This window comes from Vulpes lagopus, chromosome 22, assembly GCF_018345385.1.
Source record: "Vulpes lagopus strain Blue_001 chromosome 22, ASM1834538v1, whole genome shotgun sequence".
In the NCBI taxonomy this organism is placed as follows: Eukaryota; Metazoa; Chordata; class Mammalia; order Carnivora; family Canidae; genus Vulpes; species Vulpes lagopus.
In genome coordinates, this window is record NC_054845.1 from 1,419,603 (window position 1) to 1,442,129 (window position 22,527).

The 22,527-nt window shown below is 59.0% G+C and overlaps 3 protein-coding genes across 3 annotated transcripts in view; 1 reads left to right on the top strand and 2 right to left on the bottom strand.

The window, feature by feature from the left end:
- The window catches only part of GLS (glutaminase), a 75,517-nt gene extending 71,040 nt beyond the window's left edge, over positions 1–4,477 (top strand). Inside the window, exons 15-18 of the mRNA XM_041737352.1 lie at positions 551–612; positions 1,398–1,474; positions 1,588–1,651; positions 4,122–4,477. Of these exons, the coding sequence (XP_041593286.1) occupies positions 551–612; positions 1,398–1,474; positions 1,588–1,651; positions 4,122–4,278 (360 nt within the window). The 3' untranslated portion in view covers positions 4,279–4,477. The remainder of the gene's footprint in view (positions 1–550; positions 613–1,397; positions 1,475–1,587; positions 1,652–4,121) is intronic.
- A 513-nt stretch (positions 4,478–4,990) lies between these two features.
- LOC121480812 (skin secretory protein xP2-like) lies at positions 4,991–6,521 on the bottom strand. The gene is made up of 2 exons (XM_041737731.1): positions 6,191–6,521; positions 4,991–5,688 (listed from the first exon to the last, which is right to left on the bottom strand). The coding sequence occupies exons 1-2, from the start codon at positions 6,519–6,521 to the stop codon at positions 4,991–4,993; spliced, it is 1,029 nt and encodes a 342-aa protein (XP_041593665.1).
- A 3,086-nt stretch (positions 6,522–9,607) lies between these two features.
- The window catches only part of STAT1 (signal transducer and activator of transcription 1), a 40,030-nt gene continuing 27,110 nt past the window's right edge, over positions 9,608–22,527 (bottom strand). Inside the window, exons 18-25 of the mRNA XM_041737351.1 lie at positions 22,218–22,353; positions 20,639–20,688; positions 19,883–19,977; positions 18,974–19,119; positions 17,314–17,499; positions 15,294–15,369; positions 14,299–14,401; positions 9,608–10,747 (exon numbers count right to left, since the gene is read on the bottom strand). Of these exons, the coding sequence (XP_041593285.1) occupies positions 10,733–10,747; positions 14,299–14,401; positions 15,294–15,369; positions 17,314–17,499; positions 18,974–19,119; positions 19,883–19,977; positions 20,639–20,688; positions 22,218–22,353 (807 nt within the window). The 3' untranslated portion in view covers positions 9,608–10,732. The remainder of the gene's footprint in view (positions 10,748–14,298; positions 14,402–15,293; positions 15,370–17,313; positions 17,500–18,973; positions 19,120–19,882; positions 19,978–20,638; positions 20,689–22,217; positions 22,354–22,527) is intronic.

The following is a 22,527-nucleotide window of genomic DNA, read 5'->3' on the forward strand; positions in this document are numbered from 1 at the left end:
ACTGAGCCTTGACCCCTGGGTCTTGGCCACCGGGGCATTGGCCCCCTGGGCCTTGGCCTGGAGCCGGTCGTTCTGAGGGAGCGCCGTCCTGGAGCTGAGGGGTTAGCACTGAGCTTGGTCTCCGAGGGCCCCTGATGCCAGGGGCCGGGGAGGCAGCAGTCGCTGGCTGGGGAGGCCCCCCATGACATGATTTAGTTGTCAGCAGGATGTGGTGTGAGGCTTGTGAGGACGCTAGTCCCCGCATGGCACTGAGGCTGGGTTTAAGGAAGGTTCCTGAGGATCGCCCCTGGCCCCGACGGCTGCCCAGGCCCCCAGTGTCCCACCTGTGCCACGTCAGTGCACGGTCTCCTCCACGCAGCGCACCTCGACTGGTGGACTTTCTCCCCCGACCCGCTTCGCGACCGTCATGTGTGTTCTTCAGTTTGGGGAGGTGCTTGCGGGAGCTCCTGCGTGTGGCCCAGCGGAGGTGTCCGCGCGCACGGGCGTCAATGCGGCGAGTGACACGCCCTGTCCCCGCGTTGTGGCCGCCTGAACTCTGTTGTCTTCACAGGTGAAGTCAGTGATAAACCTTTTGTTTGCTGCGTACACCGGGGACGTGTCTGCACTGCGAAGGTACGTGGACACGATGGCGCGTGGCGTGGCGCGTGGCCTGCGGCCCTCGGGGTGGGGGTCACCGGCGGCGGCCATCTGACACGGCTCGAGGCTCCCCTCCGTGTCTAGTGGAGATGGCCCGGATCCCCGGGGAGCCCCCAGCCAGTGCCGCGGGCCTCCTGAGCAGTCCCCGGAGCGCCCAGACGTCTGCTCCCTCATGGGCAGCGGCCACCGTCCGGCTCGTGTGTCCTTGGAGGGGAGTGCAGTCCCCTCAGGCCGGGGGGTGGGGGGACGACTGGGCTCCTCGCTCGGCGTAGGGAGAAGGGCCATGCGGGCTGCGCCCTCACCCTGGGCTGCCCGTGGGGCGCGGCTGCAGCCGCGTGGTTAGGAGCCGATGCCCCGTCCCTGGGGGTGGCTCCTAGTGACACGCACGGGCCTCGACAGCCGGCTCTGCACACACCTGCACGTGCACCTGCACACACCCGCATGCAACTACACGTGCACCTGCACACACCCGCATGCACCTGCACACACCCGCATGCACCTGCACACACCTGCACGTGCACCTGCACACGCATGCGCACCTGCACACACCCACATGCGCCCACACCTCCCATCCCACGGGCCTCAGCGTTGCCGGGATGCAGGTGCCTGGCATCTGTCTGCACACGGCCGGTGACAGACGTGCCCAGAGCTGGGGTCCTGGTCCGGCCGAGGCGCACTGTTGCGGGGCCCTAAGCAGGGGCGGCCGGGCCCACGGGGACGGGGCCACATGGGGCTGAAGGGCCGCCGTCCCCCACTTTCAGGTTCGCTCTGTCGGCCATGGACATGGAGCAGCGGGACTACGACTCGAGGACGGCGCTGCACGTCGCGGCCGCAGAGGGTAAGCCGCCACGCTGGCCGCTTGCTTTTTTTCTTTTTTTTTTTTTTATTTTCCAGACGGAACCTCAGCTTTATACTAAGTGCTGGCGTCTGCTTGTGTTGTTTTGGGTACAGGTCATGTCGAAGTCGTCAAATTCCTGCTGGAAGCGTGCAAGGTGAACCCGTTCCCCAAGGACAGGTGAGGACGCTGCCGGCCGACGCGGGCCCGCAGCTCGGGGCTCCGCTGTCCCCGGCTGAGCCGCCTCGTGCCTGGTGCGCCCAGAGCCGCCGTGTGGGGACCCTTTGCAGCCTCCATGGTGCCCAGAGGCCGCGGGCAGGGCCCCCGCCTCCACCCTGTGCCCCCCGAGGCCCCGCTCCGCAGCACCGCTGGGCTAGGGGGTGGGCTCCCCGGCACGAGGGAAGCCAGGCTCTGTGCTGGGGAAGAACCAGGCACCTGGTCCTGGCGGGGCCTTAACCTCCCAGGACAGACCCTAGAGGAGCGAGAAGACCCCCGTCGCAGGACGCGGACGGCCGTGGACCAGGCGCTCTCGAAGCTGCTGCCCATCCTCGGGGGCCCTGCGGGGTGGGCCTCCAACCACTGCTCTGAGCCCTGAGGGCACAGGAGGGCGCCCGGCGCTGGGAGGCACCGGCCTGGCACCCATCTCCCCCTCCATCCCCAGGCCAACCCGCTCCAAAGTGGACGGCCTGCGGGGGCATCGGGGGGGCCCCGGGGGCAGCTGCACCTGAGTCCACTGTGCCCGGGCACCGTGCCACATGCACGGGGGGGGGGGGTAGCTGGTGTGGAGCATGAGGTGGAGGGGGAGGAGGAGGGGGGAGGAGGAGGACAGGGAGAAGGGGGAGGGGCTTGCCAGAGGAGGGAGAAGAGGAGGAAGAGGGGAGGATGGAGAGGGGGGAGGAGGAGGGGGAGGAGGAGGAGAGGCTCACCAGAGGAGGAAGAGGAGGAGGGGGAGGAAGGGAGGGGGGGAGGAGGAGCGGGGGGGGGCGGGAGGAGGATGGAGAGGGGGAGGAGGAGGAGCAGGGGGAGGAGGAGGAGAGCAGAGGAGGAGAGGCTCGCCAGAGTGGGGGAGGGAGAGGGGGAGGACAGGCTCGCCAGAGGTTCACAGGCATGACCAGGAGGTGGGACTGGACACGGGAGCAGATTAGCCCCTCGCTATTCAATCTTTGTTTCACTTTTTTTTTTTTAATTAGAAGTTTGGGTTTTATTAGTTCGCTGCTTATTAGTTCACGAGACGTGCTAGCAGGACTGTCGGGCTGGGGCGCTCTGCTTATCCCCCGTGACCCCATAGGCCAGACTGTAAAGCCTCAGGCCGGGAGACGGTCCCCCTGTCCCCGCAGGTGTCCTGTCACCGCCGCACTTCCTAGAGTAAGTCAAGAGCCCTCAGCCCCGGCCTTGGGCCGTGGGTCTGTGATGCCAGCGGAGGACACACGTGCTGGGAACCTTCATGGTGCTTTTCTGTTTTATCCTTCATATTTGAAGGTTCAAAGGTTTTGGCCTTTGTTCTCTTTTTGCACGACACCGGCCTCCAGGAGCCTGGGAGTGCAAGTGCCGGGGCAGGCAGGGGCAGGCAGGCGTCCGCTGGACGACCCCGGTGACTGCGCAGCCAAGGCCACTCTGTCCGGTGGGATCGGTGTCGCCTCCAGTTGCAGGACATGCCTGGGTGGTGTGGGGAGTGTGTGTTGGTTCACGGAGGAGGGGTTGGGGGCCTTGCCGTGAACACTCACTCGCTAAGACGGAGCGTTTGTGCTGCGGTGCCTGAGAGCCCCCCTCGGCCGTCCCCGGGCCACCGACTCCCCCACCCTGGGAGGCCAGTATGGAAAGGGAGCGCCTGTAAAGTGTTACTTACCTGACGTAAAGAATGACAATTACCGAATCCTATCCCAAAACAAAATATCTGAGGCTATTTGAGGAGCCTTTCAGCTCCACCCCGTGACCCCACGGAGGAGGCAAGAGGTGGAAGGCAGAGCTGGACAGTCGGGGCGGCAGGAGCTGGGGCCGGGCGCCGGCGGCTGCGGGGGGAGGACACCCACCAGCCTGGGGGCCCCACGCCCCGTCCTGCGCGTCCTTGCCTTGTGCCCGTGGCCGGCCGTGCCCGGTCCGCTCTCCACTCGTCACCGGCCGCTGCGGGGTGCGCCCCACGACACCGGCGATGGGGAAGGCGCCGTTCGTGCCCGAGGTGCGGGGGCCCGTGGGAGCCCCTGGGTTCCCGTCCTTACCCGAGAGGACTGTGTCCATCCCTCCGGGGTGTGGGGTCCCCCGAGGTCACTGTCCCTTCCAGACCTCTGAGCTGTCGTGACTCCCACAGGACGGGGTGACGGGTGACTCTTCCTCGAATGCTTTACTTGGGGGGGATTCTGTGGGCTTTTTGCGAAATTACAGTTTGGGAACCCGAGGGGCCCGCCGTAGCTGTCCACGCCAGGACGCCCCTCCGTGGTAGCACGGGGACACGTGGGCAAGGCCTCTCCCTGCCCCCGTGTCTCACCCTGCCCATAAGACCACGTCTTGGGCGAGGAACCCCTTCCTGTATCTCAGTGTTTACTTGTGACGTTGCTAAAACGGCTGAGTCTGAAAGGCCCCGAAACCCGCGTGAGCATCTCCGCTCACCGCGGGACCGTCTCACGGCCGGGCCGGGTGGTGCTTGTCGTTTCAGGTGGAACAACACCCCCATGGATGAGGCGCTGCACTTCGGGCACCACGACGTGTTTAAGATTCTCCAGGAATACCAAGTGCAGTACACGCCCCAGGGGGACGCCGACGACGGGAAGGAAAACCAGACGGTCCACAAGAACCTGGATGGACTCTTGTAACCGCCGCAGGCCCCGAGCGCAGGCCGCTTACCTACGCAGTCGTGGACAGCGATTATGAAGAACACGCGCATTCCTGCCCGGTAGTGATGTCTGTTTTACAACCTGTCATCTCCGTGTTGCTGGGGTCCTCTTCATCGTACACGCAGGACAAACCTGATCTCTTTGGGGAAACAAATAGAAATAAAACAATCTCCCTCCACAATGTGAGCAATATTTACCTCGTGCGCTGTGTAATTTGACTAAGAGGCTTAGTTACCAACGCTGGCTTAGCTGTGCGGTCCTCACCTTTGACCTTTGTTGTTTTGTGAACTTTCAGTTTGTACGATACGCTTAAGGCATTCAGAGTAAGCTCTGTCGTACGGTCCGTCCAGGTGGGTCAGGGCCGTGTTTTAGAAGCGAAACAGTGCGATTTCAGGACTTCGGGTGTAGATTTAGTTTGAGCGACTGAACAACTGTATGCTCTTGGGGTCACGTGCGTTGTGTCTCCCATCACCCGAGCTTCGTGACCGGACTCCTTAAAAAATTAAAATGGTTCGCAGCTGTTTGTGGCGCAGGCCGATTCTGAGGAGACTTCATCAGGGAATCTGTTTAAGATGTTTGGTGACCAAAACACGTATGTGAATGTAGTTCTGTGACACTTTTGATAAAACCCCCATTTCCATCCCGGTGGCCCAGCGGCTCGTCCAGACCCCGAGCCGCCGGCCTGGCTTGGCTACGAGCGCAGGCACGGCCCCTGGGAGCTGGGGGCAGGTCGTCCCCTCCGACCGGGACGGGTGTGCGGGGGCTGCAGGCCGCGGCCCGGGCCGGGGACACCGAGAGCGGCCACCGCCGAGGGTGGGGGACCCACGACGCGCTGGAGCCCGTAGGGGCGTCGATGGTCTGTTGGGGCCGGCGAACCACTCGTGTTCCGACCCTCGAGGGCGGGCGTCTGCCGGGCTGCAGCCTGTTCCACCTCGGGGGCCGTGGGGTCTGCTCGGGAGGCCGGGGGCTGAGCACACACACACACACGCACGCTCGGGGACCTCGAGGTCGCGTCTGGGGACACGAGCTCCTGCATCACGGGAAGCCACTGCTCTGGGCCCAGCCCCGCGCCTTGCACGGCCCTCCCGGCGGCTCCCGGCCACGTCCCTCGTGCGGGCCTCGTGGGGACGGCGGGGGGACGGTGGGGACAACGGGGCCGGCGACAGCTCTGCCCGCCAGCAGCTGTGAGGCTGGGATGGAAAGCGGGGCGGACTGCTCCTTGGAAGCCGCTTTCATCTGTCAGATGGGAGCAACATAACCCTCGGCTCCAGGGGGTGCGCTCTTCTGTCGGCCCCGTGACCGTGACCCCCCTCCGCCCATCCTGCACCCCAAAGAGCTCTGGGTCTTCGCTCCGGGCCGCGGGGCTGCCTCTGTACGCGGGAGCTCGAGCTGCTCGTGTTTGTGCAAAGCTGCTTACGCGCTGCCGTTTCCGGGGGCCTTGCCCGTGACCCCAGGCTGGGGGTCGTGGGCCGCCCCCCCCCCCCCCATGCTGCTCCCTGCTGCCCGCCTGGCACTGAACCACCTCACGTCGGACTGACCTCCCTCCTTCCTGGGGACTGTACAGCCATGAATGTATTTGCTTCCAGAACCTCCCAAAGTGAACCTAATCTTAAAAATCAAGTTGTAAGCATTCCGAAATTGGGAAATATTTATTTTAAATGAAGTCAGGTAGTGTTGCTCTTTACGGCATAATAAATACATGTATCAAAAAAAAATCTGTAAAAATGAATTTTTTAAGACAACTAAGGCTCCCTTACGTCCCTGGGTTGTGGAGTCTGCTGAGCGTGCAGAGTACCTGGTCGGCTCAAGGGTGATGCCCTCGATACTACGCACACGCACGCACACGCGCACATGCACACCCCCACGCACACACACGCGTGCAACTGCACACCAGTGCACTCCCCGAGGTTGCGTCTAGGGGCACGGGCACGGGCAGACTCTGGGAGTCCAGGCCGCCCGCTGCTGCCGCTGCTGTGCAGGGGGAGCAGCTCGGCCTCGTGGGCGCACGGCAGGCCTGTTGGCAGCGCCCGGGGGCGGCCACCGTCCGCAGTAAGTCGGGGCCCAGCCGCCGAGCACCAGCCCCTCAGCGGGAGGGCCGCTGACCCCATCCTGAGAGGACAGGTCGCTCTCCCGAGGTCCTGCCCTCCTCCGGGAGCCGGATCTCGTGCCGCCCCACAAGCGTCTGCGGGGCACCGGCCGGTTCGCGGGCGGGCGGGCGGCATCCCCTTCAGCCCAGAAGCCCCTGCCTGGTGTGGGCCGTGGTCAGCCCGTGGTCTTCCAGCCACGGGGCCGGTGGGCGGCTGCCACGCCTGCCACCTCCAGCCGGGGAACCTGTGTCACCAGGTGACCTGCTTTGCACCAGCAGCTGGACAGCGTGGTCCGCGTCACTGACCCACGGCCCGAACAGACGTGGGACACCCCGGTCTGGTCCCGCCGTCCCGGATGCAGGGCAGACCCCGGCCGTGAGCGGGCCCCCGCCCCCTTCTCCACGGCCTGCCACAGGCTCCGCACAGACCCCGGCGCCCCGCCACCAGCGAGCCCCCGTGCGGGCAAAGGACGAGGTGTCCTGCCACGCGTGGCGGCATGAGCTGCTCACAGGCTCCACGGAAGCAGGGACGTGGCCAACACCGACCACGCTGTCGCTACCACACGAGGCCTTACCTGCGCGGGGCTGTCCTGGGGGCCTGTCCCCTTCCTACCGTCACTCATGAACCCTCCTGGCGGGAGGGGGGCCCCCCCGCACACCCCAGACCTGAGAGGGCGGGGAAGCAGCCCGCGCCGAGTGGCAGGTGCCCTCAGGAAGGCGCTGGGGGGCGCAGCGGGGACGTGAGCGGCCAGCAGGCAGGGTAGGCGAGCGCTTGGGAGGTCACGCCCGCGGCACGAGGGAGCGAAGCCTGGGCACCTGACTTCTATCCCAGAGCCTGCACCCCTCCAGGCCTCCTGCACCCCAGCCTCGCCCCTTGCCGCCTCCCCACGGGTCTAACATTTCCAAAGCTTCAAAAAAGTAAATAAATTTGGCAGAGAGCTTAGGAGCATGGCCGGGGGAGTGGCCGGGGGGGGGGGGGTGGCCGGCGGAGCGGGGGAGCGGACCCGCTCACCACCTGAGGCGAGGCAGGCGCCCACGGCCGAGCCCCCGCGGCCTCCGCAGCCCCTGCGAACAGCCCCCTAGGACGGAGCCCAACAAGCAGGGCCACCAACAGGAACGACTCGGCCATGTACAGGGGCGGGGGAGGGGAGGCTGCCGACAAGGCATGGCACGGGGGCGACGGCCCGAGCTCGGTGCCAGCTCCCGACGGTGCGTGTAAGCACTTGCACACCTGCGCCCAATACAAACTTAACGCGTTTCAAGCCGTGTAAGTGCGGCACTTTGTTCCCTCCGGTCAGGGCAGAAGGGCCTTTCCTGCGCGGAGCACGCGCAGCCTGAGGCCGGGTCAGTGCAACGTGGAAGCCGAGCGGGATGGTCCTTCAGGGCCCGGACTACGTCCAACCGCTTTGAAGGGTCCGAAAACCATAGTCTTCGGCCTCCGCAGCTCCAAGCGCCATTTCCTGGAGGTCGTGCATGGTTTCATGGAACAGTTCAGTTCTCTGCAGCTCTTGGCTGTTCGTGTCACAAAGTCTAACGCTTTCATAAGACGTCTGGAGCGTACAACCCAGTAGCTGAAGACCCCTGGGGCTCTGACGGGCAGGGCTCCTTGTGGCCAGCGTTTCCCAGACGCCGAGAGGAGGGCCAGGCCGCGGCAGGTGCTCACCGCGCACGTGATCCACTCGTGAGCAAACGGGGGCTGAGCGGGAGCAGCACTCGGCACACGCCCCTGGCTTGGGAGCAGCACCCCACTCCGGGCGGCTTTCAAGACCATCTCCCGTTCTTTCCTGTTTTCCCCGGGATAGGGGGGCAGACGGGAAAGGACCCCCTCACTGGTGGAGACGTGACGCTCACATTAGCTTACAGGCCCGGAGCGGGTGCCGGTCCCTTCACACTGCAGGAGTAGCTCGATCCTTGACTGCCGTCCCGGGATCCTGGGATTTCTTCTTAGTGAGGGGAAAGGTTTCCCAAGTGGCACATAAAGGGTTTGTGCTTCTCGAATCCTCTACAGACACTACTCCAGGTGCTGTTACGACGCACAAACATCCCCGAGCCGGGGCCCACGTAGGGCCCGCGGTGACAATGGGTCACACAGCGTGGGCGTGGGCCGCCGGGCCAGTCTCAGCCCCCCCAGGACACAGGGGACCATGTCTGGGTGCAAGAGGGCGTGGCACCTGGTATGACGCAGGGTTCAGGCCCACCCCACACCCCCCGTCAGCCCCTCCAAGGAGCGTCCGGGCTAGCCCGTCGGGGTCCCATCTCGGTGGCAGCTGGGCTGTTGTGACATGATTTTCCCTGCACACGTGGCCCGTTCCCTTGAGGCGACCATGGCCGGCCGGGTCACGGCGGGTCTGCGGGGGGTGGGGCTGTCTTGGCGAGGGCAGGCCACCACCTCGGGCAGTGCTCCTCTCCTCCTGGGTGTCTGCACTGGAGCCGGGCCTCGACCCAGGACACGGCCCCACGTACGTATGTGCATTCTGGAGGCAGGGCCTCGATCAGCACCAAAATGTGCTTCGAGCCACTGCCTGCCCCGGGGGCACCAGGGGCCGCTGCAGGTGGGACCCACCCGCCCATGTGGCCCGTTGGCTGGGGCAGCGCTCCCGCAGAAGGCTGCACCCTCGGGTTGGGTCATCGTCGAGGAAGAGGCCAGGCACACCGTCGACGGGAGCAGGACGCCTGTAGTGCTCAGAACCCGCGCCGAGTCTGCTCAGAGGGCTCGGGGGCTCAGGTGGGGCTTCAAGGTGGGCAGAAGCGGCGGCCGGAGGGCGGTGGGGGTGTGCGGGTGTCAGGCCTCGGGCAGCGGGGGTGTGGGGGCCTCGGGTGTGCAGGCCTCGGGCCATGCAGGTACTACCTGAAACCCGACGATCACGGACTGGATGTTCCTACCTTCCCTTCCCTGGTCCTTCCTCACTTCTACTGAAAGTCACTGCGCAGCTGGTCAGGCTCCGTGGCCCCATGGGCACGGGCATTTCGTGGACACACGCACCTTCAGTTTGCACTTCACGACAGGCTGCAGGCCACGATCATCCCCGCCCGGGAAGCGCGGCCCGACCCAGTAACGGGGCCGCGGGTTGGCGGTGGGCTGTCGAGGGCGGCCATGCAGGCCCCGGCCCCTGGGCTCCCGAGGCCTGGCCACCCGCCCACACCCGGGAGGCGTGGGAAGCACAACACGCTCCACGGAACACCACAGAGCGGTCTAGAAAAAGCACAGCAGAGATAATGGAACCGTTTTTGCAAATGTATTTGTCAGAGACACACAGTTATCAGTGAGAAACATGCCGCAGTCAGTGCGGGTACACAGGACGGGGGCTCGAACTGCTGGGTCCTCCCACGGTCTCAGGTCGGCTACTCATCACTGTTTTTTCTTCTCAGCCTGGAAATCCTATGATGAAGACTAACTACTAGCCACTGACAATAAAGACACATTAACCCATTTAAGAGACACGAATTAAGTTTCTGGGTTGGTCTAGATTTACAATTGATGTTAACGTCTTGAAAAACAGCAGGAGTGTGGCCTTGAGGGAGCCGCCGTCAACCTGGCTCCCTCGGCAGACGGAGGGAGACCGTTTCGGTTGCCAGCAACCATGACGAAGGCACGAGGTACTGGGCTCTGGGCATCAGGGTTTAAAAGCAAGGACCTACTCACAGGCTGGAAACGCACTTCCCTGTGCTGACGTCAGCGGCATCGTAAAGCCCGTCAGACAGCAAAGCTACGTCTCCCACGAGATGGCATTTGCTTGTGGCTTTGAATGGCCGGCGTGCAAAACACTGCCAGGTACAGAACTCTGCTCCCGACCCCGATGCGGCCAGACACCACCTCTGGTAACAGCTGATGTGATTCTACGTAACTTGGCTTTGAACTAGGTCGCAAGTAAACCAATGGGAAAACCTGCAGCCACACGTGAAGCAGAGGGAACGAGTTCTCCAGGACAGACACATGCCGACCCTATAGGAGCGGCAGAGGGGTCCCCAGGTGGCCGTGTGATCTGTCCGGCGGCCTGCGGCAGCTGCGCACCGACGTCGGGCATGGTGCGTCTTAAGCTCCACTTCTCACCATTCCCAAAGGAGTCTCGTTCTCGCCTGGGGGTTTCGGGGTTATCTGGGAGTTTTTCGTGCCTAACACCCACTCTGCGGAGAGGGCCTTTCAGCGTTACCTTTCACAAGGTGCACGAGGCCCTTCGCAGTAACAGATGTTCCTGAATTAGGGGAAAACCCACTTGCTATCCACGGGCTGCAGCAAATGTGCTCATCTTTGTTTCATTTCCCTAGAAACACAGGAGGTGAAGGAAGAGTAGCAGGAGGGAGTCACAGGTGGGAAGGAGACACGTCGCCAGGGGAAACGTTCATGCTCTACACCGCGTGCATCTGTAAGAGAGACGAGACGTGGTTAAGCTTCCTCCCCGGGGTGCAGACCCGCGTCCTCAGCAGCACCGCCTGCCCTCCGACGGGGGAGGGGCGACACTGCCCGCAGCACGTCCGCCCACGGAACCGGGGCCTTCAGCATGTGCTATTCATCCTTTCTGTGGGGCGGATGGAGGCCTTTTCTATCCCCTAAGCTGACGGATTATTCCTCTGCTGCCTGCAGGCTTAACTCGGTCAGTTCACGCAGGCCACACAAAGCTTTCTGCTGTTCTGCACGTCTGGGGCAGAGCCACGTGGCAAATGTGCTTCTGTGCAACACGCAGGAGGCAACGCGGAGCTGCAAGCGGGGGGAAGGGCCGGGCACCTGCTGAGTCTTCCTTAAAGGCCACGCAGTGGGATGCCGCGGGGGTCTTGCAGGTACAGGCTAGGCCGGCGGCCCCGGTGGGACACCCCGTAGGTGCTAAGTGCGTGGCCAGGGGACGGCGGCCTGCCTACTTGCCCCCAGCCCCCTTCCAGGCTGGGCTCTCCCCTTAGACCAGGGCTCTCCACGGGGCTGACCCCGCCCCCAGCAGCGTCTAGAGGCCTGACAGCCACCACTGGGCTCGGGAGTGGGTGCCACTGGTGCCCGGCGGGTGGTGGCCAGGGATGCCGGGCACAGAACAAAGTACTGTCCAAGGTACACAGCAGCCGCCGGGCACAGAACGGCCTGGGTCCCCGACACTGAGCCTCTTGAGAACTGGGCTAAACCTTAAGGTCTCAGAGGATTCCTGCAAGATCTAAGGAGCCACACGGTGACCAGGTAACGAAGTCAGAGCTCGTAAGAATTCACAGCTCTTTCCCTAACAAGTCCCATTATTTCTAATCCTGGGTGCCTGCTGGCCGACAGCCCGTGGGCTCCTCCACACGCTACACAGGGTCACGGTGCAATGGAGGCTCCCGCCCGATGCTTCAGCGTGTGCCTGGGACGTGTCGTCCGGGGAGTAGACGGGGGGGGGGGGGGGGGGGGGGGGGGGGGGGGGGAAACAGAAGGCCCGGATCCCACCCCCTGGCACCACCTAGGCCCCCTCCGCCTGCAGCCCGAGGTCTCTGTCCCCCAGACGGGCTCCTGGTGCCGAGCAGAGGATGGCGGGAGTGAGTCACGAGAGACCACGCGTGCCGCCTGGCACGGAAAGCAGACGGGAACAGAGGATCAAGGGACGCGCCTGTCACCCTCTGCCCGGCCGAGGCCGCAGGGAGCAGGCCGGCCTTGCGGGCCCTGGGGAAGCCGCCGATGGTCCAGGGCATGCAGACCGACCACGGCGAGGCAGCCTGCAGGAGACACGGGGCTCGGGGTCGGGGGACAGTGTGCTCAGGGGCCTGTGGCCCTTCTGTCCCTGCGCCTGGGCCACGGCCGCCACCTCCGCGCACGGCTGGACCCATGGACAAGGCCAAGGGCAGGGACACCGGGACAAGGTTGAGCCCACCCAATCTGGGAGCAAACCCAACTTTTATCTCGCCCGGCTCGTGTCTTGCCCGGATCTTTGTCCTTTGGGCTCTGACCCGGAGGCGTGCGCACAGCGACCAACAGCTTCTGCCCTGTGAGTGGCGCGGGTGCAGGGCGCGGGCTGGAGGGCAGTGGGTGCGTCCACGGGCGCTCACGCAGGGCAGTCCCACGGCATCACAGGACCGGCCCAGGAGCCCAGGGAAGGGCCGCACCGCCTCATTCCCCCAAGCCAAGGGGGACAGTGCTGATGACGCAGCCGGACTCCCACTTCCAAATCCCAAACACCAGCGTCTCCCCGAAGGCCGCCCTGCCCCCGCCCTAACACGCTGACTAAATCCTACTGAGTCCCATGCAGACGGTTTCTGTGGGGTGGGGGTTTAGGATGAAACAAAGCTCGGCTCTTCCCGGGCAGCGTTCCAGGAGTGGGGATGAGCAGGGATGAGCGGGGCCGAGTGGGGCTGAGCGGGGCGCGCTGGCTGGATTCTGATAGACTCACTGCTCCCTGGGCTGGCAGCCGCTCTCAGTCACGTCACACGGCTTGAGGCTGGGACGCCCGGGCCTCACCACGAAGCCCAGAATAGTGGTCACGCCTGCTGGGAGGCGGCCATGAGGACGGGCCACTAGTGGCAGGTGCCTGCACACGGCAAGCCTCACCCGCAGGGGGCTGGGGACCGTAAGGGCAGCGTGACGCCTGGGACGGCGAAGAAGGAACAGAAGAAGGTCCGCTGTCCTGCGGTTCTAGCAGCGGATGTCACGTTCATGGAGTGACAGGGCTTCACGTTGCTCCCATTTTTGCGACGGGCTCCTAAAGCACTTTCGGGCCGACTCGGGGCCACCGTCCAACAAGGACGCACCCTCGCGCCCAGAAGGGCTCGTGCGACACGTGCACAGGGCGGAAGGGCCCTCTCTCCGTTCTCAACCGTGGGGAAGGCGGAAGGGTCACATTTCTGAAGGTCTGAGCCTGGGCTTCCTCAGGTGACAAAAAGGGACCAAGAAAAGGGTACATGCCGGAAACCCAGCTCTCAACAGGTGCTGCTGAGGTCAGGGCTGAGGCCAGGGCACACACCCCGCGTCCGCCCGTCCCTTCCCACGGGGCCACCTCACCCCGGGATGTCTCTGGGCCGCGCGCCAGTACACCGCCATGAGGAGAGGGCAGGAAGAACCCAGGGAGGGTCTTTTTTTTTTAAAGATTAAACAAATTTTAACGAATTAACTGGAATAGCATCATGTGGAAAAAGAGCCTAAAATTAAACAGTGTCACCAAGATTCCAACCAACCAAAAAAAGTCTTCAAGAGGAGGGACTGCGGCCTGGCAGGCAAAAGATGCTACTTGGTAATTTTGAAAAATATTTCCCTGGGCCACCTGGGAGCTCCGCTGGCTAAGCCCCTGCCTTCAGCTCAGGTCGCGATCGGGGCTCCTGGGACCGAGCCCCACACCTGGCTCCCAGCTCAGCAGGCGTCTGCTCCTCCCTCTCCCCGCCGCTCATGCTCACGCTTTCTCACGCGGTCTCTGTCTCTCCCTCAAACAAATAAAATCTTTAAAAAAAAAAAAAAACCGAAAAGAAGAAAACCATCCTCCCAAAGGGAACAGATTCCGTCTCATGTGGACGATCCTGCTCCTACCCCGGTCATGACACTCGCGGCAACTCCACTCTCGCCGAGGCCCGGAGCGCCCTGGGTGGGAGCAGGACCACCAGTCGTCAAGCGTGAAGCAGGTGGACGTGCTTCCCGGCCGCTGGGGAGGGCTCGTAGGATGCCCGCTGCCCAGCATCCATCCTCTCTGCCTGCCCCCCCGCACCCAGACCCAGAGCGGAAACGATGGCCAAGGGAGAGCACCTCCGTGTGGCAGAAGCCTGAGTTCCTTAGTACGTGACATTTCTCCAAGTACGACTTGCAGAGGGCGGAGGGGGAACTTGTGAAATACCAGCCACGTCACTGAGTTTTTGCTAGGGGCTGACGGGGTCTCGGCATTGGGGAGACACTGCCCGTGGGGGCTGTGCCCGAGCGAGCCCCCCCCCGGCCCCCCATGCCCCCCACGCCCGGCGGGTGCCCCCCAGCGCCGCCTACTTACCATGCTGTCGAACTCCACGGAGCCCACTATGCGAGACACCTCGTCAAACTCCTCAGGAGACATGGGCAGAAGGTTATCTGTCGTCTGAAGTCGGGAGGGGTGGCTGAAACGGGGAGAGAGGAAAGGACACGTTGGCACCAGATCCCGGGGGCAGCGGTACGACCTCCACGTCGTCGCTTTAGACTCTGATCTCCGCTACGGTGCACACACTTGTGCGGTACGTTCTGGAACAGAACGGATCACGGGGGTTCCTGTCCCCAGCCCGGCCCCTCGGGAAACGTCCAGGGCTCTAGAGATGCGAGAAATAGCCAGCCTGGAACCTGTGCCGCTCCTGCCTGTTCGACCTGCGTGCGAGCTTGTGCAGCGGGTCGCCCTGCGGTGGGGACGCCTCGGGGCTGAGCCTGGCCCGAGAAGCTCCAGAGAAATGTCTGGGGAGTCCCTCCCTCATCCCTACCTTGAGGTTTGTATGCAGATAAAGCTGCTCCAGTGTTTTTACATGAAGGCTACATCCATTCACCCCAAGACAGTGCTGCAGGCCAAATAACTGACAATGACTTTTCCAAATTTTTTTCTACCTTTTATAAAATGAAACAACAAAATAAAAGCAAGCGAGAAGAATGTATCTCAACCATCACTTTGGCCTTTCCTCGATTGAAAAGAACTTCTTTCCCACTCTGATCAATTTTTGTTTATTTTATTTATACTTTTTCAAAGTATCAGTTGGGCGGGGGAGGGGATCTTAAATACAACCTTGGATGCTGGTGGGTTTTTTTTGCTTTTTGTTTTGTTTTGTTTTGTTTTTTATAAAGGCAGTAAAATTCTGAAAGGCAGTGACACCAGGATCTCTAGTTAGGATCTTTCCAAAGAGTCCAACTGCGGTGGCAGCAGCAGCAAATATAATGAGAAAGCAAAGTACGAGCATCTTCAACAGGCCCTGGCCAGGAGCGGGGCTGGCTGCAGGGTTTTAAACACGGCTCTCTTCCGTGTTCACTTACACTTCAGACACAGAAATCAACTCAGTCTTGATGTATCCAGTTCCCTTAGGGCCATCAAGTTCCATTGGTTCTGGTGCTAGAAGCAAACACATCGGGTACAACTTTCTGTTAGCAGGCCATCCGCAGAGACACACCCAACGTTCTCTTTCACCAAATTTTACTATTTTGCTGTTATAAACTCTGGGGTGCAGATGGCCATCGACTGGATAAAGCAGATGTGGTGTGCACATGTAAACAACGGAATATTACTCAGCCATCAGAGAATGAAATCTTGCCATTTGCAATGACGTGGATGGAACTAGAGGGCGTTACGCTAAGTGAAGTAAGTCGATCAGAGAAAGACGTTTGATCATGGGATCTCACCCATGTGTGCAATTTAAGAAACAAAACAGGATCATAAGGGAAGAGAGGAAAAAATAAGACGAAATCAGAGAGTGAGACAAACCATAAGGACTCTTAACTACAGGAAACAAACTGAGGGTTGCTGGAGGGGGGGGGAGTAAGTGCGTGATGGACATTAAGGAGGCACGTGATGGAACGAGCACTGGGTGTGACAGAAGACGGATGAATCACTGACCTCGATCTAGGGAACTACTAATATACACTGTACGTTAATTAATGGAATTTAAATATAATTAGTTAATTATTTTTACCATTTTCCCTGACAGTCAGGTTAGAGTCCTGTAACCTTAAGGGGCTGTGACACCCGTCTGGGTCACCTGAAATTCTGGTGGGAATGCAGAAACAACTCAGAGGGAAGGGAGGAGGGCTCAGCATGGAAGTGAAGTGGAGAGGGTTCTCCTTCCCAGCCTTGAAATCCTACAGAAGTTGGAGCACAAAATGTGCACAGTTGTGTGGGTTTGTGGTCCCGGCCTGGCTGGTATGACTCAGCCAGCTGTCAAGGTGACGCTGGGGCATCTTCTTCCCTAAGCAGCCTAACTTGAATGTTCTCAAATGCAATTTGGTAAAGACACAGAAGCAGGGAACCTGCGTTCTAAGCCTACGTCCGCTCCTAACAGTCATCACTAGAAATAGTATGATCTCATAAATTACTGAGATCACCCTCAATGAACCATTTGTTTCCCTGGACCTTAGTTCTCTCAATTTTAAAAGGAACAGGCTGGTATAAATCAGTTGGCCACGGTGTTCCTGCCTTTTACCACTTTGCACGTGGAAAAGGTAATAATGTGATCGATACACAAGACCAGAAATGACTTTTTCAACACGCCTAAAATAAATTCTTTGTTCATCTGTTTGTACCAGGCAGGTAACACGTTATATGTCCACTATGCTGGGTTTATACCATCTTTGGAAAGCCTGCTTACAGCAATTCGAAAGGGGTAGGTTAATGCTCAGCATGGGTGAGGTTTGTGCAGGAGCCTTGCAGTCACGGAAAGCCGAAAGCCCTGTGTAGTCTTTTTTTTTTCAGATTTTATTTATTGGGCAGCCCAGGTGGCTCAGCGGTTTAGCACCTGCCTTTGGCCCAGGGAGTGATCCTGGAGACCTGGGATTGAGTCCCACGTCGGGCTCCCTGCATGGAGCATGCTTCTCCCTCTGCCTGTGTCTCTGCCTCTCTGTCTCTCATGAATAAATAAATATTTTAAATAAATATATTTACATTTAAAATATATTTCTTATAACATATTATAACAACATACATTAAATATTATACGATAGTATTATGTTTGAAATATATTTTAAATAAATATATTTATATTTAAAATATAAATAAATATTTATTATTTATGAGACACACAGAAAGAGAGGCAGAGACACAGGCAGAGGGAGAAGGAGGCTCCATGCAGGGAGCCCGACGCAGGACTCGATCCTGAGAATCTGGGATCAGGCCGAGCCAAAGGCAGACGCTCGACCGCGGAGCCACCCAGGCGTCCCCCCCGTGTGTTACTAAACCCCATCTCCAGCAAACCTTTGGATGATGATAAAATGAGAACATAATCACAGCAGATAGGACTTGTGTTATTACTCATCAGGGCAATGATCCTTCCCTTTCCCCACCTACCTTCCTTTGGCCTGGAGTAATACTTCCCGAAGGCATGGTCTTTATCAATATTCGGATACAGAAACTTCAAGGGATTCTCTGGAATATTTTCAGCAGCCATGACTTTGTAATTGCGAATAATATCGGGGAATGTAACAGCAGACAGTTCTTTCTTCGTGTAGGGCTCAACTGCATGGAAGTAAGGTTCTAAAAAGAAGGAGATCTCAGTGAGTCCCCTGGACTGTCCCCAAACAATAGGAGAGAAACAAAACACTGCAGAGTTAACGGGCTTGAGTGAGCCTGGTAAGAACTAATCACGATATAGGATTTATAACACAGTGTGCTGCTTCATTTCTAAATGAATCATAATCCTTTCTTAAAAACAGGAAAAATAAAGGCAGCCACTACTTGTTACTAATGCAACAGTGCTGCACTCGTCATTGTTTGCTTAGGTCTGTAAATCTGGCAAGAAGAGGTTACTAAACATTTTTAGCAGCCTGCATCTTTAAGGAGGGACCCACCCACAGGTAGCTATTAAATAAGTACTAAGCAGGTCATTTTGGCTCAGGTCACAGATTAATAAAAAATGAGGTTTCCGGTTGCTTTTCTTTTCAGATTGAAGAATGTAACTTCTTATTACAATAAATAATGACAATACATGGAAAATAACTTTTTAAACAACAAAAAGATCCCATTCGCTACTTTTTCTTCCAGTCCTTATGCAGTACACCAGGGTGATTCACTCGTGGTCCTTCTCCCAGACGTCACTTGCATCCTGCTTCCTGACCGACCCAGAAGCCCGCGCTGGCGCACACACCCAGGCACTGCTCTGCTACTGCACCCTACCCAGGCCTCCTGGGCTGGCACCGGCCCTGCCCCATCTCCCCATCTCTGCCCCCTGCTTTGCTAGCTCCGCCTCCCACTCCACAGGAAGGGCACTGCCTGGGGGACTGACACTACTGCCCCCTGGGCCCTAATTCCAGCTTTTCTGAGTTCTCCTTTGGAGAAAAAAAAAAAACTACATAAATAAGACAAGTATCCCATGTTTTTTTGCATCTTTGCTCAGAAAGCAGGAAAGTCACTGGATCCCTCCAGCCCCTTGAACAGCAACCACGAGAAGCAACTGCAAAACGGCCTCGGTTGTCTTTAGCATTGGCTCAGCTCTGCTGTTCCACCTCTGCCCCGGGTGCAGGGGTGTGGGGGGGACACACGGGCCTGCGACCTCATGGTCAGGGGCGGGGACGACACACATGGCGCTGGGGACCTCAGGTCAGGGGGTGGGGCACACACAGGGCCTGTGACCCCAGGTCGGTGGGGACACACGGGGCTGGGAACCCCATGGTTGGGGGGGGGTCACACACACGGGGCCAGGGACCCCAAGTCGGAGGGTCGGGCACAGTGGGGCCCGCAACCCCAGGTCGGGGGTTGGGGGGACACACACGGGGCTGGGGACCTCAGGTCGGGGGGGGGGGGGGTGACACACGGGGCCTGCAACTCCACGGTCGGGGCGGGGGCGGGCAGGGGACCTGTGACCCCATGGTCAGGGGGGGAGACACACAAGGGGTCAGGGACCCCAGGTCACAGGGTGGGGCACACACAGGGCCTGTGACCCCAGGTTGGGAGGGGGGACACACATGAGGCTGGGGACCCCAGGTCGGGGAGCACACGCAGGGCTGCTTACCGCCTCCGCCCTGCGCCCGCTCCACCCAGGTGAACGTGATGGCCCCCTCCCGGCAGCTCTCACTGAAGCGCAGCAGGAAGGTGCCCGGCTGCTGGTCCTTGAGCAGCGCGCGTTCGCGCTCTTTGCTGATGAAGCCCACGATGCACCTGCGGGTGGAGTCAGCGGCTGTGAGGCCCGGTGTGCTGGCAGCTCGCACTCTGGCTCCCGAACGGACACGATTACCGAAACTCGACGGGAGTTTCAGAGGCCCTGAATTTAACTGACCCTTCAGGCAGCATTTCGCCTGTATGTGCACACGCTCAGGTCCACACAAGCCAGTAATGTGGTGACAAGGAGATGCACAGATGATCGATAAATACTTGCTGGATTCACGAGCCTTTCATACTTATTCGATGACCGTTTTTTTCACTTGATGATTTTTAAAAGGCCATGAGAATGTCTGAATTTCTGCATCTTTTCTACTGGAGGGGAAGGCTCCCACAACGTAGCCCCATGTCCTGGCCCTTCTGGGAAGTTAAAGCCTTTGTTGAAATAGCAACTGACCCCAGGAACAACTCAGATAAAAACAATTCACTGAATTGAAAAGGTTTTTCTTCTTTCCTAGCAGCAATATAATAAGTAAGGGCTTAGGAAATTTTTATCAAATGAGTGAATGCATGAGCAACACTCAAAAGATCTTAATTAAGAGTTGAAAACATATATCCACAGGCTATGAAAGTGGAAGTCTGGTCCTCGGAGGTTCCACAATCACGAAGCCCTGGTGGACGGCCCGTAAGTGTCCATTTCTGTGAGGGGCACATGAGTCTTGTCAAAGAAGAATGTCTGTCGAGTCAGGCCAGGCTCAGCCCCACAGCAGGGAGGCGTACGCTAAAATGATGTCTCGAAAATAAATCTATCAAAGGCCCTTACCCATCATTCCAGAGGGAGAGCAGGTGTTTTTTAATGAGTTCAAGGATGCTTTCAATCCAAAGCCAGAAAGGAAAATTTTTATCATTTATATTTTCCTGCAAGTGTAGAAAACGCACACATTAGGAGCAGAGGAATGCAACAGGTGACTTACCAAGCCTCTTCCCACCATTGGATTTGTTTGTGAAGTCGCCCTGCTGCCCCCACACGCACTATCCCCCGAGGAGCCACCGCCCCCCTGGCAGCAGGTGGACGCCGGGCTCCACGCTTCCGGGCCCAGGCTCTGCTTCTCTCTGCAAACTGGTGAACCAGCCCAGGAATGGCCTCAGCTCGATCGTGGAACCAAAGCTGCCCTCCCGCTAGTGAAATCCAGCCGTGTGGCTCGTCCACAAGGTCTGGGGACCCCAGCGGGTCTGGTCATTCCCTCCAGAGGGCCCTGGGTGGAGCAGGCCGGGGAGCGTCCTGGGCTGTCCAAGACGGCACAGACCTCACACGTGTCCTCGCCCAAGGAGTAAGGCTGAGGGAAGGGCAGGCTTACTGGGGTAGGAAGACCGTTATCACACCTGCGGGCGATTCCCAACAGATGCGCTTGGGGACTGGCTTCCCACACCCAAGAGAGCGACCAACTGGCCCCAGGGCTCCGGGGCCAGGGCCAGGCGCTAGCACGCTGCAGGGCAGGGCGGAGCGGCCGGCACAGCAGAGCCCCGGGGAACCTCCAAGGACAGCGAGAGCTCGGAGGCGGACCGAGGCGGCACCCACCTTACAGAACCTCGTCCACGGGATGAGGCCGTCGGGGCCAGCGTTGGGACCTAAGCAAGCAAACACAGGCTTTTTCAGGAAACAGAAGCGGATTCTGAAGCTTTGGCTGGATGGGTGGCTCCTGTATTTCCTCTCAAAGAGCCAACACCCAGCAGAGGAAGGCCGATATTCTCAGACACGTGGGCACTAACTAACGGCGCCCTGGAGAGGCCTCCCCTTGGTCCCTGTCGGTGCAGCATCACCTCCCCCACCGCCTCCTTCCTCAGCAGCCTCCTCTCCCACTCGTCCTCCAGAGCCTCTTCAAACTGCAGACTAAGGCCAAGGTCACCCCTAGGTGATCCACTGCACGGACGCTTGGCTCTCCAGGCTTACTTCGGATAGGATCTGGCCGTTTCCCTCCACCCTCCTCCAAACAGGACACAGGCTCCGGGAGCCTGATGCAAATCAAAAGCCAAGTGAGAGAGAGGAGAGCAGGGAAGGAAGCCTGGTGGTTATCACTGCACAAATTAAAGCAGCCCAGACCGTGCAGGTGCTGAGGCCGCCATCTCTGTAGGAACCACAAACAAGCCTGTCCAGGCAGAAAGGGCATCTGTCTTCATTGTCACCAAATAAGGAGCCGGGACAAGGTGAGTTCGTACACCTTACTGAGCAGCATAAGACCCCTACTCTGACGGCTGTACGGCCACGAGAAGACACCTGGAGAGCTATCGGGTGAGCAAGGCTCTCCTGGCGTTTGCAATATGTGCAATCCTGCTGTACAGAGGCAAACCTGGAGGAAAGGTGCCTGTGGATGTTTAAATTGCTCATTCTTTGAAGACCTGACCTCGAGACTAGTAGGTCTCCGATCTCCTTACGTAAATGACTAATAAATCCATGACGTTAGCAACTGAAAGGGGATTCTCGTGGACTGGACCCTGCCGAGCTGTCAGGGACATCACCCTCGTGGGGCTGCGTCTCCATGCACCTCGGCCCCCTGAGCCCGGGATGTATGCTATGTGGTGGGCGTCCCCAGGCCCTTCCTTAGTCTACTAATGCTGGGGACTTATGTTTTCCTCCCCAAGGTTAATAAGACTTCATCTTTCTCATCAAAGCATTTCTTTTAGCCACAAATAATATATTCTACGGAATTCAAACATATTTCCCTTAGGCAACCTGCTCAGAGATGCTAATGTGAGATAATCAGGAAATGATTCATTCGTTTTATCAGGTATATACCTACTTCCAAGGTGAACTGTCTTTTTTTTTTTTTTAAGATTTTATTTATTTATTGACGAGACACACAGAGAGACAGAGGCCAAGGGAGAAGCAGGCCCCGTGCAGGGAGCCCGATGCAGGACTCGATTCCGGGACCCTGGGGTCACACCCTGGGCTGAAGGTGGCGCTAAACCGCTGAGCCACCTGGGGATCCCCTGAACTGTAATTCTCATTTAGCCATAACAAGCTGCAGCTGGAAAAGCCAACAGATTTTGTTTTTTTTTTAACATTCTCCTACCTTGAACAAAATAGAGAGCAAAGAGGGAAAGGAGCAAGTGGAGATATTTTGTGTGAATTTCAATTTTCATAAACATGCAGCCCATACCGAGTAGCTTCTCTCCCAGCATGTTCAGCTGGTCCACATTGAGACCTCTTTTGGTGACAGAAGAAAACTGCCAACTGAGCACCTCCGAGAGCTGGCACCATCGTGCACAAGGTGGGTTCAGGAAGAAGGACAGGTTCTAGAGAAAAAAACCCGAAAGCTCAGGCCGTTGGTTGCAGGCGAGGCGCTCAAACACTTGGGGACCTGCACCAAAGTTCGGTTCTAGTTTCTGTGACACACACAAGCTGTCACACAAGAGAAACACAGTGGATTCTCATTATTTGCAGGTTCACCTTTGTGAATTCAATCTACT